Below are 15,265 nucleotides of genomic sequence, written 5' to 3'. Positions count from 1 at the left end.
ACCACACAGAAACGAGAGGGCATAAGAAAGGCACAGAAACGGGAGGGCAGACAATCCATCTCCAAATAAGACATTCGGTTTCAGACTGTAATTTGACTAACGTGTCCAAAAAGTAAGAAAAGATTATGACTCATCGATTGATGAACTTTTTGGCTTCGCAAGGGTGAACGGACTATGGTCCAAAAATTCAAAACCCCCTAGAGCCATTAGTCATTTTCTCACAACCAAATTAATAAATTTGTAATTTACAATTGATAACATCATTTGGTGATCCTTGGTAACTTCACAAAGGAAATTCTCCATAAAAATTCAAAATTTATGCAAGTTTTTCAAAATCGTCCAATTTGTTTTCTGAGTTCATAGAAACTACTTGTGGGCAGAAAGTATATCACACTCTCACTAAATTGTTTTTCCTTCTTTATTTTTGGCAGCATATTTGAACATTTTTGGTATGGCAGTAAAAATAAGGGAGTTTTATATATAGAAAAGATACAAAAAATACATTTCATTGAATTTCATTAGTTTTAAATTTTTTCAAGGAGAGGAAAAAGTTCAAAATCCCATCAAACCTAGCTCCGCACAAGCAAAACCAAAATCTCGGAACAAGCAAACCAAAATTTTTAAATTTCAACCATGTCTCTAGTGGACTTGACACTTAACCAAGCCGAAACTAAAAAACTGACACCATCCATAAAAATTTCAAATTAACTTTTGATCCTTACACATTAATTTTTGCACTTCTACAAAATCAGTTTCACAATTCATAAAGACTAGTTTCAAATCTAAGATTCTAGCACTTTTACAAGATCAATTTTAAAATTCTAGCATCTCTGAAAGATCAGTTCAAAATTTCATGCATATTAGCAAGATTAGTTTCAAAATTTTAGCATTCATGCAAGATCAGCTTCAAAACTTTTAGCACTTATGCAAGATCAATTTTAAAAATTTAGCATTTCAGTAAAATCAATTTCAAAGTTCCTGAACACTTCATCAGTATCAAAAATTATGCATCCAAATCAATATAAACCTCAAAATCAAATACTTTAATAAAATACTAAAATTGAAAACTAAATATCTAAAATCTAAATAATGTGTCACCAATGGATAGAAAATAAGTACGTTAATCGACACTTAATTAATAATTCAATCATTAACAACCACATCATTTGGTTTGCAAAGTTGATTTAAAAAATTTAGTCTCCCTAGCATCATCCAAGAAAAAAAAAACACTCATATATTTAGGGAACAATATGAAAAAGAAGAGGAGGAGGGATAGTAAGAAGTATGAAGAAGAAATAGGAGAGAGAAGGGCAAAGAAGAAGGTGGAGGAGGAGAGAGAAAGGTAAGAAGGTGGAGGAATGAGAGAACAGTAAGGAAGAAAGAGAAAATAATGAAGGAGGAGGAGGAAAGAAAGGTAAGGAGTAGGAAAGACAGAGGTAAGAAAAAGGAGGACCGAGAAAGAGACATGAGCAGAAAGCAGAATGAAGATAGAGAAAAAACGAGGAAGAAAAAGGAGGAGTGATAGAGAAACAAGAGGAAGTTGTGCAAATACCACCATAAATTTCGGGGGTCCGTGCATTTGCCACCTAGAGAGAATTTTTTGACTTATTCACCCAGACTTTAGCATTGGTGCTAATCTACCACCTCCGATCAATTCTGTCAAAATTGCCGCTAAATTCAAGGTTATGTTTGTCTATACAAAATAAATAAATAATAAACTAATAAAAACTTTAGAAAAGATTAAAATTTGTAGGGAGGAGACGAAACAGAGACTGAGAGATTGAGTGGGAGAAAGAGGTGGTATAGGTTGCCATGGGCGTTTCTAGTCATATAGGGTTTGTTTGGTGGCCTGGTTGTGATAGGTTGAGACCAATTAAAATGGACTTTAGTCCAATCTCTTGTTTGTTTGTTATGTCAAAATGTGAGATAGACATGATGATTTATGAATTTACAATAAAGTGGGTTCTTTAACTTATCCTTATACATGAGTTACAATTCCTATCTTATAAGTCTATGCTAATCCAATCTTATCTCTAAGGCTCAATCTCATCCAGCCCACCAAACAGGCGCATAGGGTCGGCAGTTGCATCGTGTGGGAGGGGAAGCTGGTTAGGAGGAGACGCAGTGGATGGGTCAAATCTGGGTCGGGTGTGCGGGCTTCGAGAATCCGGTTTAGTGTTTGGAGTCACAAATTCTTCTAGAACGAAAATCTCTGAGGGCGATTAGACTAGAGATTCCGGGATGAAATCCAATCATAAAGGGGGAGATTTAGCTGACCTTGGGGTGAGCGGGAAGAGGAATTAGAGTAGAGGGAGGTGGGAGAGGAGCCTATGGTAATTTTATTTTTGGATTAGGTGTGTTTTTACTGTAAGTTTTAGTATTTCATTTTATTGTTTAATTTCTTTTAAGTATTTTTTAAAAATATTAAAAATTAAAAAGAGATACAATTTTGACAGAATGTACATAACTAGATGGAGGTGGTAAATTATCACCAAAGCTAAAGTCTAGGTGGATAATTGTTAAAATTGTTTGTTTGGGTGGCAAATGCACACACCCTTGAAAATTCAGGTGGTATTTGTGCAATTTTCTCAAGAAACAATACAATTAAAGAGATACATATCCATCTTCCAATTACTGATGGCTAAAATTGTAAATACAAAAACAATTAAATTTATCATGACACCACTTGTCACATTAAAGTTAAGTTTTGTTTATCACCGAAATAAATTAAAAACTTAATCACTCTCTAAAATATAGTCTTATAAGTTGAGTATATGGGTAATTATTCATAAATATGGTTGCTTACCAAAAAGAAAACTTGAAAAAATACATAACAAGTAATGTTAGAGAGCTTACATATTTGTAGCATAGTAGTGTACCATTATATGTGGCAAATAATGTATGTAGTGAACATCTAATCAGATTAATTCAGTAATTAACGTAACATGTATACATCACTTGTTACATTAGATGATACATAATCAATGTGGTACAAAAATATCCAACAGGATCCTCTCCGGATCCTTTTAGCGAGGATCTTGAGGATCCGTAGCAATCGTGGATCGTGTCCGTTTATCGTACATCATGCGGTCAATTTTTGTCAAGTACTGTTTATGTTTATTTTTAAATAAAAATATTTGAAATAATTTATTATTACATGATTTACGATAAACAGATACAATTCACAAATATCTGAAATCCTCACAAAGAGAATCCGACGAAGATCTAGACTCAAAAAATATCTCCTCCATGACATTTTCCAAATATAAATATTCAACAGTCAAACTCTTTAAACAAGAAAAAGGAAGGAAAAAATATCTGTCTCAATGACAGGGGTATCACAAAGTGGTGGACCCGAAACAAAGGAGAAAGTTTTAGGTGTACCGGGTACACCAAAAAATTTTGGTGTACCCTCACTCATTAGAATTTGATTTTATTTTTTTATTGAAAAATAAGTGAGAGTAGGGTCCACCATTATGAGTGAGGGTACACCAAAATTTTTTGATGTACCCGGTACACCTAAAAATTTCTCGAAACAAAGAAGAAAAAGTACAAAGGGTAGTGAGATGGTGGCACGTAATTGGTTAGGTGTACAGTAACTCGGTCCACATTCGACGCTGAAAAGACATCATAGAAAGATTCTGAGAAAACAATATTGTAAAGTGCTATTTTTTTCGTTTGGCTTTTTAAATTTTCTTTTCAGTTAGCTTAATCGAAAAGACTTTAAATTTTTACAGACACAAGTTTTAGCCCTAATTTGATACTGAGGTGATTATGTTTGGTAAATATTCAGTTTCAGTTTTTTACCACAGTTTTGGGTGAAAAATAACGAAAAATACAAAGCTGCAAAACCATGATTTGAAAAATAAGTTTTTTTTCACATCTGTTTTACATAAAAATTTTATCAAACATTATAATACTGCTTTTTCTTTTTTTTTACAAAATCACTTTTACAAAAAAGGTTACAAAACACTCTGCTACTTTATTTCACAGCTGATTATTCTTACAGCATAACAGAAGTAATTTTTTTTTTAAAGCACAACAATAGCAAACTAGCCCTTAGTCTAATTAATTATAGCAATGTGCTTTATTTTGCATCCAAATTAGAATTCGTCTCCAAAAAGTTTAGACATATTTAATGTAATTGTTTTATTGTCCATTGATATTGCTCTGTCTTAAGTTCGATTTTGTTATTTAGTACTACGGTCAGGTGATATTCTTTTTCACTTGTAAGTGAGATATCTTAGGTTCATTTATCACCAAAGGCGAATTTGAACACATTATTGCTAGCCTATTGTGAGGCTAAGCCTACCCCTCCTCCTTAATATAGATAATATCGTTTGTTCAAAAAATAAAAGTTTGATTTTGAGTGTGAGACTAATTTAATATGACTTACTCAAAATTCTCAACCTTTTAGTATAAATTACATTGTTGTATAAATAAATATTTTTTAAATTAGCAAAACTCAAAAAATAATTAAAAAAAAAGAAAAATAACTTTATGTTTTTTTTGTGCCACTTTTTTTCTCTTCCTGCGCACAAAAGCAAAAAACAAATAGAAATCCAACAACTCAAAAACATGAACACGCCGAGAAATCTCGGCCTATTAGTAGAAGAGACAACTCACTTTTTCTCTCTCGCCCTTTATTTTCAAACCCCAAAAGCAAAGCCACCTGCAAACGTTCAACACCGCCTCATCACCCTGTTGTGACTCTCTCCTTTCCTCTTCCTCTCCCTAATTGTACGTTTCTCTCCCCTTTCTCTCTCTCTCTAACGTTTTTTCAATTTCTTCTGGTTTTCTTACAATTTTGGTCAATCGTTTTGCTTTTTTCTGTCGGATTCGTGCACCCCCGCCTTAATTTGTAAGATTTTCGTGCTCATTGGCATGCCTTTGCATCTCCTTGTACTTTTGTATTGTCTGTGTGTTAGTGCTTTTGTTTGTCGTTTTGCTTTGTCAGCTTTCAGGTACTTTTGTCTGCAACAATAAATGTGTGATCATCATACAAAAAACCCGGTTTCTTAATTGATTTTAGAGAAAACTCAATTTCTTATTTGAATTTTTACACAAAATTTGAAGTGGTTTTGCCGTGGATCTCGAAGCTTCGAGCTTTCACGGGTTTTGGTTTGTTTTCCCCATAAATATTTCAGATTCCTGACAATGGCTTTCCCTCTGCAAAATGGTCCTTCAAAGTTCGTCTCTTTCTTTGGCAGACATGCTCTGAAAGCCATGTGTTTGCCTTAGATTGTGGAATGTTACTTGGGGTTGTTCATTTTTGAATTTTTTTCGAGTTCCTTCTTCTGGGAGTGTTTGGATCTTGTGATTCTAAATCCAACCCTTTTTCTGTTTTGGAATTTGGGGTTTGTCGGTGAAATTTCTAGGGTTTCTAAAAATTTTCCTCCTTTGGGATTTTAACCTTTTCAATTTGATTGCTTTATTTGTAGAGGGCCCAGTTATAACCACCGCTTTTGAATTTCAGTAATTTTGGGATGTGATTTTTTTTTAATTTTCCGGCTGATTGTGTTTGGCTTTCACTGCAGTGCATTACACCAAAAGAATATTCAGGGATAGGTCATTCTTGATTGAGGCATAAAATTTGATTCCTATTTATAAGCATTGAAGACATTCTCCCAATGCTTAATTTTGGCAGGGCCAGAAATCAGTCAAGAACTAACAGATCCATGTCTTTAGGAGGTGAGTTTTCGATTGCGTTCAGTTATGATTATCTTTTCTTCTGTGAATTTGTTATGTTCATCTGGCGTTATGAGAAACGATGATTTGAAGGAGGTGGAGGTGAAATTAGAATCTGCTCAATATGTTTTGAAATTTGTTTATAACAAAGGTTTAACTGCACAGTTTCAATTCGGATGTTATAACAAATGTTTAACTGCATAGTTTCAATTCGGATATTTTGTGCTTTGAGCTATCTGGAAGTTTTAAGCTTGTGTCTTGGACCCTGTTGTGCTTGTAGGCATGGAGTACCCAGATCCCAAGAGGAAGAACAGCTTTGTTGGAAAAATTCTTTTGGCTGCTACTCTTACAGCAATATGTATTATTATGCTGAAACAATCCCCATCTTTTAATACCACAAGCTCGGTAATCCCCTAATCCTGCGTATTTTCTTTGGTTGAACGTATACTTCAGTATTTGATTATTGTATTAGAGTGACTATCTGCGTAATGATCATTTGCTTCATGCAATTGATCCCTCTTTGATTAGACAATTATCAGTTGCTGTTTTTTCCTGTCTTTCCATTTGATCATTATCCAACAATAATTATTTAGTATTGAGGTCTGACATATTCGAGAATGTCTTGGTTGTATATGCTGTTTCCTTGGATGCATGATTAACTTATATATGGCGACCTAACTTAACTAGACTGCAAAAGCCAACTTTTTGCTTTTTTGAAAAAAGTGGCCCTGCTGGATGTTATATATGGCGAGGCGACTTTCAAACAGAAATACTTATATAAGTTTATAACTTTGCTCTTTTGTCCAGATATCACTGATGGACAGAAGCAAATAGTTGTTGCTAGTGCTATGTTTTTAGTTAACCCTAATGAGTCACCATGGCCTGAATGGCTAGGTGGTCACCACTGACCACTGAGGAGCCTCCATGGGTGCCTCAAAAATAGGCATACACCTATGTTCTGAGGGAGGGGGGGGGCAGGGTGAGTGAATTTGGGATACCAGAGAGAAGAGGAGGCTAAGGGGTCCTAAGAGCCTTGTCCTAGGAAATCATCACGGGGATCACAGTATGATGTTGATTTGGTTATCGTCATTGGAGAAAATCATTATAGATCATATCATCTTGCTTCTGGTTGGTTTAATCAAATCTGGTCCAGTCCTTTTGCTTGTTGTATATTGTTGATACCTGCTTGGGTCAATTATTTCCCATCTGCAATCTCCTTAATGTTTGACAGAGTGGTAGACTTATTTTTTGGCGTATTGTGAGTATAGTTGATACTTAAAGATATGAAAACTTGGGTACGAAATTTTTGTGCTGTTGCATTGGAACATTTTGCAAGTTCTATTTTCTTTTTGTGTGGCAGAAGTAAAATGTTCTATTTTGATTTCATGTCTTCAATAAAAATGCAGAAGTTCTATGTAAAAGACCTTTTCTTACCGTGTACTATTTATATTGGTCCAGTTCTCCCTTCATGAAGCAGGGGTAACTCATGTCCTAGTAACTGGAGGTGCTGGATATATTGGTTCACATGCTGCATTACGACTCCTAAGGGATCAATATCGTGTAACTATTGTGGTAGGTCTCTGTTGGATGAAGTCAAGGTCTTCTCTATTACTTAACTTGTTTACTCTAGACCAAGAAAATTTTCTTTCTTTCACAGGATAACCTCTCACGGGGAAACCTAGGTGCCGTCAAGGTTCTCCAAGAGTTATTTCCTGAACCTGGGAGGCTTCAGTTTATTTATGCTGACTTGGGGGATCCAAAATCCGTATCCTTGTGATGTTCTTTATGAGTATTGTTCAAAATATTTTGTGCAAATAAAAAGCACTAAGTTTCAATGTAGCCTTAACTGAATATTCCAGGTAAACAAAATATTTTCAGAGAATGCATTTGATGCTGTGATGCATTTTGCAGCTGTTGCATATGTTGGGGAAAGCACACTTCATCCACTTAAGTAAGTACTATCCATGAGCCAGATTAGGACCATTTACTACCACCGGAAATGTGCTCGTCTTGCTTGTGTGCCTTTTTCTTTACCAGAACTTTCTTTGTTAAAAAATTTTCCCTTAATGATGCTATGTGGATACACATGAATTTCTGCTCAGTATTATGAACTTAGGGCTGATGCTGGATGTTGGCATGGCAGTTTATATACCTCGCTTAAACAGTTGTCTTCCTTAATTATAAAGGCAAAAGAAAAGGCCTGAGCAGACTTTGATATAACATGTACAAATAATCTTGCTAATGAAAATTTTGAATTTTTGCACAGGTATTACCACAATATTACGTCAAATACCTTGGTGGTATTGGAGGCAATGGCTGCACATGATGTGAAGACTTTGATATATTCCAGTACATGTGCAACATATGGTGAACCTGAGAAGATGCCTATTACTGAAGAAACTCCACAGGTGGGTTGTCTGATACTTGGGTTGTTGTTTTGTTTCGAATGAATAAACTTGTTTAGTCGTTGACTTTAAGGTTTTGGAAATAAATTCAGCTACCAATTAATCCATACGGAAAAGCAAAGAAGATGGCAGAAGATATCATCTTGGATTTTCATAAGAATTCGGACATGGCAGTCATGATCCTGAGGTTCGTGTCCTAACAAAATTTTCAAACCTTTTGATGTTTTTTTTGAACTGTTGTTGACTTAGTCCTGTGAGTAACCTTGCTTCGCAATTACTTTGTCAGCAATGGGTTTCAGTTATGTTAATTTGCAACTGAAACATGAATCACATGCCAATATTGTTTAGTCGTCTTCAACTTTTCATAGCTTAGGTTCTGCTTTTCTTCTAAACTCATGTGGCGTTTGGATTTGGAACCTTAGCGCACTACGTGGCTTTGGCTTAGGTGGCAATGGATGTTGGGGTTTGGATGTCTAAAAATTTAAAACCTTCATTCGATTTTCCAAGTCACCTCTCTGCCTAAAGCTTGTTTCCTACCTTTTTCACTAATAAGCCAGTATCTTTATTAGTAATGGGTTCATCATCTCATTTTCTGTATAATAGTTAACAAGGCCATGTGATACTTTCTGTGAGGTCCTTTGTTGTCCAACTGAATATTCGTACTATCATCTTGTGTGACCTGCATATGGTCTGTGTGTATAACTTATGTCTACACTTGTATTATGCTGCAAGTCATTGGCCACAAAGGATGTCAACCAAATAACGCATCCACAAACAATTTACTTTAGCAGATGAATGAATAAATTGTCCTGATTGTCTCACAACTTATTTTATTTTTCGAAACCTTCTAGATACTTCAATGTCATTGGGTCGGATCCAGAGGGCAGATTAGGTGAAGCTCCCAGACCTGAACTTCGTGAACATGGACGAATATCAGGTGCTTGTTTTGATGCAGCTCGTGGTATCATTCCTGGGCTAAAGGTAAGTCGTTGCATAATTAACAGATATATCCGTGGTAAAGATCAAGTTGTAGGTTTGGCTATTAAGGTTATGATTATCGTTTTGTATTTATTATGGACACAGTGCATGAATTATTTGAAAATCTTCATACCAATTCTCACCTGCCATAAAGAGTAAAAAGAAAACGATTGGGTTTTGATCTGTATATTTTGACGATTTCAGTTAGCTTTCTCATATCAGCTGTTTCCACTGTTCTTTTGAGGGGTTGGAATTTTAGTAACGGAAGTGCTTTGCAGGTTCGAGGTACTGATTACAAAACATCTGATGGAACTTGCATAAGAGATTATATAGATGTCACTGATCTGGTTGATGCTCACGTTAAAGCTCTTGAGCATGCACAACCCCGTAAAGTGGGAATCTACAATGTTGGAACTGGAAAAGGTAGGATAAATGAAATTTATACGACTCTAATTCCATTTCTTATTGTGCAAAAGATTTTGTAGTGAATAGCAGAATTTTCTCTTACACTATATATACGGCTGTCTATTACCAGGTAGTTCAGTTAAGGAGTTCGTGGAGGCGTGTAAGAAGGCAACCGGGGTGGACCTAAAAGTTGATTTCCTTCCCCGCAGGCCTGGTGACTATGCTGAAGTCTTCAGTGACCCATCTAAGATCCTACGTGAACTCAACTGGAGCGCTCAACACACCAACCTTCAAGAGAGTTTGCAGGTTGCGTGGAGATGGCAAAAAGCACATCGCGATGGGTACGGAACCAACCCGTTGGTGTTGTCTTCTTGAACGGAAACCCATTGGTGGCGTCTTCTTGAAATGGTCACGGCGTTGCATAGCCTGAAGATCGAGACAGTATCCGTTGCAGTGCCGAATCAAGCCACACTTATTTAGCTCATTTAGATGAGGGAATTCAGAATCCCCTTTAACCAAAATGAGAAGAAAAAGAAAGAGAGTCGGAGAGGTTTGGAATCGATATTAATTTTGTTGTTATATTATATATGTTTATATTCTTTAGTAGTAGTAGCAGGCCATCATCCGGTGGCCGGAAAAAAAGAGCAGCAGCCTATGTGTTACAGTCGATGTATCCGAATGATGACATAGTTCAATAATGATGCCCAGGAGGGGTATAGCCTTTTATCATCATGTCTTCGTGCCTCTCTTCTCCGTTGGTATCCAACACTATTGCTCTTTTCATTTTGTATTTCCACTTAAGTTAGAAGGAATCGAACCTTTGACCTATCTTAATCCGAACGTGTTTTTCCGCCTTGTGCATCACTAGGGCACATGTCAAGCATTAGTTACAAGCCATATAAACAATAGCTAATCCCAACTGGATTTGCAAACATTCCCAAAAAGACTATTTTCTTCTAGCTTTCCTATTTTTGCTAGGACTTGGCGGATGTTGTTCAAGCCTTGGCTTTGTAATAGTTTTCGGTTGATCGTCTTCTCTTTGAGCCGGAAAACCTTGTGAGTGCTTTCCGAGTGCCTTATCTCCTGCGTTGGGATGTCTTACCGATCGGGTTTCTTGCTACTCAAGTTACCTCTATTTTTCCTCCATTCACTCTCGTTCTGTTCTCGGAACAATGTCGGATCACTTGCTGCTGCTGGCGATGCTTCTCTTCGTACGTTTTATGTTAAAGGCTGGGATATGGTGGAAAATTTGGTTCCGGATTGTGGTGAGAAATGTTTTTGCGATGTTTCCGAATACATTACAATGCGCAAGCCGATACCCCAATCCCGCATAAGAGCGTCACTAATCAAGTAGCTCTACAAAACCTGAGTACGGATGCTATCATCCTTACGGTATCTTTCACAAAAGGATATCCGAGGACGGATGCTATCATCCATATGGCACCTTTCACAAAACGATGCCACTGTATTTTGATTTCACTCAACGTGAGATGCCACTATGTATTTTGATTTCACTCAACGTGAGAGTTGCCATAAAACAGCCCGGACGTATGTCCGTGGTACAACGATTGCTGGGATAAAAAAGTATTGTAAACATTTTTATTGTCGAACTATTCTTTCATTGAATGCCAACAAAAAGGTTACTGCAATGTATAAAACATAACTCTCTAGAAAAAAAAGGAAGCAAGTGCAATTAATCACAAACTCTGACTCCATATCGTTGAAAAATCAAGCAATCAAACCCAAAGATTTGATCTGTCTCCAAAATACCAAATCAAAAGATGAGATGCCGTAAAAGGTGTAAGGAGTATACAATAGCACTAATCCGCTCGTGTACAAACCAAGGTTTCAACCAGCTGCTTGAAGAGCAGCTAGGTTAAAGCTCTGTTCTGCCTCCAAGGCCCGTTTGACGAGCAAGTGATCTGGGTGACCAATTTTCAACTGGCTGAAAAAGAGTGAAAATCCCAAACATTGAGCATTATATTCTACAACAGCACGTGATATGGGGCATATATAATTTTATAATTCCAGCGTTCTTATGAAATCACGATATAACAAAATTTATGAATGCGTAAAGACATTTTGAGTTATAACGGCACTATGAAGTAGCCTTTGTGATTTACCTGAGGAAACGAGAAGATGGTTTTCCAAGGTGAAGACAGCATACAACAAGGTTGGCTAGAGTTTCTGGATCCTTTGCGTCCTGTGACAGACATCAAATGACACTTTTATCACTCTCAAAAGTCTTAAAAAATATGCGTAATCCAATGTCACTCCTATCACAAAAATACGCAACTTTAAACAGGAAAGTAGATGAATAAGGATGTAATCATGTAATTTTGGTATACAGTCAGATTTGAGTTGAGTAAGCATAAGGATGTAATCATGTAATTTTGTTTAGTAAGCCTTCGACCTTGTGAAAATTTTCTAATTGACTGGATACAAACTGTAGACACCTTAAAAGCTCTACAAAAGCCACCAATATATCACTTAGATACTTGCCTTTTGCAATGCTTCAAGAAGTAGTGTTTCAGCTTCATCAAAGTTTCCCATATGCATACAGCAAACAGCCTTTCCATTGAGGATCAAACTCGTAACCTGAGACTTCTCAGATAAATCTTGGAAGATGAGATATGCCTCCTGTATCTTGGAACCACCCTGATTTCGAAGAATGTGAAATTACAAACATGGACTACGACATCTAGTCTTGAAGGGGAACTGAAAGGAAAACAAATATTTAATTACCACCGCCAGACTTAACCATGCCATTGCAAGTTGAGTTAGTGTGTGGTCCTCGTCAACCTGTTGCATGAGCCGCAGCTGTCTCTCAGCATAATCTGACCTATGCATTTTAAGGAATATCTGGATAGTCAATGCATTCCTGCAAAAGCATAAGCAGCAAGTATCAGGCTTGAGCCGAAATCATCAGCATGATATTTCTACTTTCTACTTCAACAGTTAAATAAAATGCAATTACATGGTAATGCATTAACAAGTAAAGGCACAACTTATCATTAGCCTCGGCATAAGTTACATCAAAGATTTAATTTCTAAGGTAAAAACGACACTATCCAACAGAGGGCGAGACGTAGATTGCATAAGTCATCTAGGATTTACAATGCAAGGGGAATTGGTTTCTGAAGTTCACAACTCACACATTAGGGAGGGTTTTCAAATTATTTAACAGACCCTGTAATTAGCTTCCTTACTTAATCTAATCAGACTAGCTAGCAAAAAGCTGATGAGCCTCAATATAATCATTAATCAATCAGGCTAAAGGAACAAAAATGTCAAGTGTTTTGGGTTATGTCTCATTCGAAAGATAATGACAATGCGAGCAAATCTAACAGCAAAGACTTCAAATTTGTTTACAGCGTTTAATCAAAACATGATCTTTTAAGTAATATCAGAATAGTGGTCAGGCAAAGTTGAGAGTTTGACGTACAGTTCCATAGTGCCTCCGGCGTTGGTGTATTTGAGAGCTTCATTGTAGTCCTGCTCATGCATGAAGACCGTCCCAGCAATCAGCCTCAGAGTAGGGTTGTTTCCGACGGCCGGATCCACCAACAACTCCTTCAAATTCGAGATCGCCGATTCCTGCACAATTCCAAACCTTTCAGCTCATCGCACATGCAATCAAATTCAATCCGATTCGATTCAACAACTTCTGATCTCGGGATCGAAACCTTGAAATCGGGGCCGGAGAGGTAGAGGGCGAGGAGCTTGACGGCCTGGAGAGGCGTGGCGGCGGAGGCGTCGATCTCATTGATGACGAGCTGGTAGCTGCCGAGGGCGATGTAAGAGCGGAAGACGAGGCAGTCGCGCTCGACGGCTTCGTCGGGGGAGAGGTTGGGAATGTCGCTGTTGTTAATGGAGGCCTGGTAGGCTCCCAAGTAGAAGTTGTTGCGGAGGTTGAAGAGGTGGTCCGGTCCTGCTGCCACTGCTGCCATTGTTGAGAGATTTCGATTTGGTTTCTCACAGTTGCAGATCTGAGACAAAAGCGTGGAGGACGAATGCTGTCGAGGGGCCGGTTTATTATAAACTTTAGAAGGATTTATGATGATGCGTAAGATTAATTCCAAACTTGGGCCAACCCAAAGAGAAATTATTTTATGTGTTCGTAACACAAGCTGATCCGTCATATATAATATTAGTAAAAGAAATGATATATTTTTTTTAGTGTCGTTTCTCCATTTGTATTATGTCAATGTTTATCTTTCGGGTACATTAAAAAATTTCTACAATTGAAAGTCTCAATTGTATAAAGAGAACTGTTATTAACATTCCAAAAATCTCATTCTACACTCTTAACAAGTGTAATTTTCTAACTAATTATAAAAAGTTCTAAGTGCAAAATGAAAATTTTAAAGTGTCAATACCTTATAAATTAATTATAATCAAATATTTAACTCGTTATTTACGGGACTTGAAAGCATGAATCTGGATTTTTTCAAGTCAACAAGTTGTTATACCTTTTGTGAAAGTTTAGTAAGATTACCAATTATGATTTATCCTTAAACTTCACAACTCATCCCGTCATCAGTTTTAAAGTCAATTTCGGATGGGTGCAATGATTCGCCTGTGAATTGGGTAAACTAAATGATTTTGTGGTTGTGTAATGTAAAGATTACACTCAAAAGTTTCTCGTTTCAATACACGCACGTAAATGTTAGATAGTTTGAGTTCACAGTACGCAACTTGCTTATTAGGTTAAAACATTATTATTCTCCTTAAGAACTATGCCATACCATGTTGACATGGCAAAATCATTCAATCCAAATACATGATTTCATGGCACACAGAATTAAAAGGGTGAAGTAAATTCAACAACACTGTACACTAAGAGCAAACACACATCTAAAGCAATACATTTTGACACATTAAAAGGGATTAGTATCAATGCAGCTCTAATTTCTTTTGAGTAGTTTGACGATGGACAACACTGTGATAACCAACAAGAGAAGGAGCCCGATGTAGGAAGCGATGATGGCACCACCGGCATGGTCGCAGAACTTCTCGAACTTGTCACATATTTTGTTCCACCTTGCGTGCGAATTTCCCTTCTTCCCTAGCTGTGCCATGAAGGTTGCTGCACCATCGCCTGAAGATAATAGGGCCACAATCATCTGCATAATGCATACACAAACGATGATACAATTTAGTCGACGTTGTTAATCTGTGTTCGATTCTTCCCCTCCCCAAATATCGCTTGCATATAAAATAAAAAACAATGGTTTGCTTACCATGTCTAAAATGGCCACGATTACAAGTTGAAGGCCCTTGTCCTTGAACGTATGGTCTCCAAAAAAGTGCACAGCCATCATGAACAAGTTATGAAAGCTGGCAATTCCATTAGCTATCACAAAGTACCTGCATCGTTCATCAATCGCGAAAATCGCCCGCGTTCTCTAATTTCTGTTTGCATAGTAGGGAGAAAGAAAAAGAGAGTGCTGTGAGGCTTACACATTTGCAGGAGTGTGATGAAACTTGGCTGTGAGAGTGACGCTTAACGGAGTAGTCCCAACAGTGGCAACCACAATGGACTTGGTTTCTTTGTTGATTGCCATCACAATGGTTGCAGAAACCGTGGCCAAAAACGCAACCACCCTCAGTACGACAATAGTCCAGTCCATCGGCTTTCTCACCGCCACTAATTCTGTCCCGTCCTCGAGTTTCTGCGCATTTTCTAGAGCCATGGTTGATTGAGATAGATAGATACACAAGTGAGTACGTTGTTGCTTCTTATAGTGATGGAACCAGTTGTTGAGTAAGTGAAGCATCTATGATTA

The 15,265-nt window shown here is 37.1% G+C and overlaps 3 protein-coding genes across 10 annotated transcripts; 1 reads left to right on the top strand and 2 right to left on the bottom strand.

Moving 5' to 3' along the window:
• The first annotated feature begins 4,533 nt into the window (after nucleotides 1-4,533).
• Nucleotides 4,534-10,208, top strand: LOC137729156 (UDP-arabinose 4-epimerase 1). 8 transcript variants are annotated; one of them, XM_068468004.2, is made up of 11 exons: nucleotides 4,534-4,740; nucleotides 5,648-5,691; nucleotides 5,969-6,093; nucleotides 7,147-7,260; nucleotides 7,346-7,453; nucleotides 7,548-7,639; nucleotides 7,955-8,096; nucleotides 8,186-8,280; nucleotides 8,945-9,074; nucleotides 9,350-9,494; nucleotides 9,607-10,208. In XM_068468004.2, exons 2-11 carry the CDS (start codon nucleotides 5,679-5,681, stop codon nucleotides 9,849-9,851), a joined length of 1,209 nt encoding a protein of 402 aa, XP_068324105.2. In that variant the 5' UTR covers nucleotides 4,534-4,740; nucleotides 5,648-5,678; the 3' UTR covers nucleotides 9,852-10,208. The 8 variants fall into 8 exon arrangements, with proteins under 8 accessions (XP_068324105.2, XP_068324102.2, XP_068324103.2 ...); XM_068468001.2 differs by having other exon boundaries at nucleotides 5,538-5,691; XM_068468002.2 differs by having other exon boundaries at nucleotides 4,568-4,861; nucleotides 5,538-5,691.
• Nucleotides 10,209-11,169: 961 nt separating this feature from the next.
• LOC137729159 (coatomer subunit epsilon-1) lies at nucleotides 11,170-13,569 on the bottom strand. The gene is made up of 6 exons (XM_068468009.2): nucleotides 13,163-13,569; nucleotides 12,922-13,073; nucleotides 12,222-12,357; nucleotides 11,979-12,134; nucleotides 11,600-11,679; nucleotides 11,170-11,421 (listed from the first exon to the last, which is right to left on the bottom strand). The coding sequence occupies exons 1-6, from the start codon at nucleotides 13,424-13,426 to the stop codon at nucleotides 11,325-11,327; spliced, it is 885 nt and encodes a 294-aa protein (XP_068324110.2). The 5' UTR covers nucleotides 13,427-13,569; the 3' UTR covers nucleotides 11,170-11,324.
• Nucleotides 13,570-14,178: 609 nt separating this feature from the next.
• On the bottom strand, nucleotides 14,179-15,192 carry LOC137729263 (CASP-like protein 1B1). Its single transcript, XM_068468136.2, has 3 exons — nucleotides 14,940-15,192; nucleotides 14,720-14,846; nucleotides 14,179-14,602 (listed from the first exon to the last, which is right to left on the bottom strand). The coding sequence occupies exons 1-3, from the start codon at nucleotides 15,170-15,172 to the stop codon at nucleotides 14,384-14,386; spliced, it is 579 nt and encodes a 192-aa protein (XP_068324237.1). The 5' UTR covers nucleotides 15,173-15,192; the 3' UTR covers nucleotides 14,179-14,383.
• Nucleotides 15,193-15,265: the final 73 nt, after the last annotated feature.

This window comes from Pyrus communis, chromosome 10, assembly GCF_041283825.1.
Source record: "Pyrus communis isolate YQ-2024b chromosome 10, ASM4128382v1, whole genome shotgun sequence".
NCBI lineage: Eukaryota > Viridiplantae > Streptophyta > Magnoliopsida > Rosales > Rosaceae > Pyrus > Pyrus communis.
This window is presented reverse-complemented; position numbering and strand designations above follow the sequence as displayed.

Bases quoted from the DNA above. Each gene is read 5' to 3' on its own strand.
- LOC137729156 (XM_068468001.2), top strand. From the start codon at position 5,631: ATGCTTAATTTTGGCAGGGCCAGAAATCAGTCAAGAACTAACAGATCC. The intron at 7,640-7,954 runs GTAAGTACTATC...ATTTTTGCACAG, and splicing joins AGCACACTTCATCCACTTAA to GTATTACCACAATATTACGT. The intron at 8,281-8,944 runs GTTCGTGTCCTA...GAAACCTTCTAG, and splicing joins ATGGCAGTCATGATCCTGAG to ATACTTCAATGTCATTGGGT.
- LOC137729159 (XM_068468009.2), bottom strand. From the start codon at position 13,426: ATGGCAGCAGTGGCAGCAGGACCGGACCACCTCTTCAACCTCCGCAAC. The intron at 13,074-13,162 runs GTTTCGATCCCG...GGAATTGTGCAG, and splicing joins TCTCCGGCCCCGATTTCAAG to GAATCGGCGATCTCGAATTT. The intron at 11,680-11,978 runs GCAAGTATCTAA...TGTCTGTCACAG, and splicing joins TTCTTGAAGCATTGCAAAAG to GACGCAAAGGATCCAGAAAC.
- LOC137729263 (XM_068468136.2), bottom strand. From the start codon at position 15,172: ATGGCTCTAGAAAATGCGCAGAAACTCGAGGACGGGACAGAATTAGTG. The intron at 14,847-14,939 runs GTAAGCCTCACA...TGAACGATGCAG, and splicing joins CATCACACTCCTGCAAATGT to GTACTTTGTGATAGCTAATG. The intron at 14,603-14,719 runs GTAAGCAAACCA...TGCATTATGCAG, and splicing joins TCGTGGCCATTTTAGACATG to ATGATTGTGGCCCTATTATC.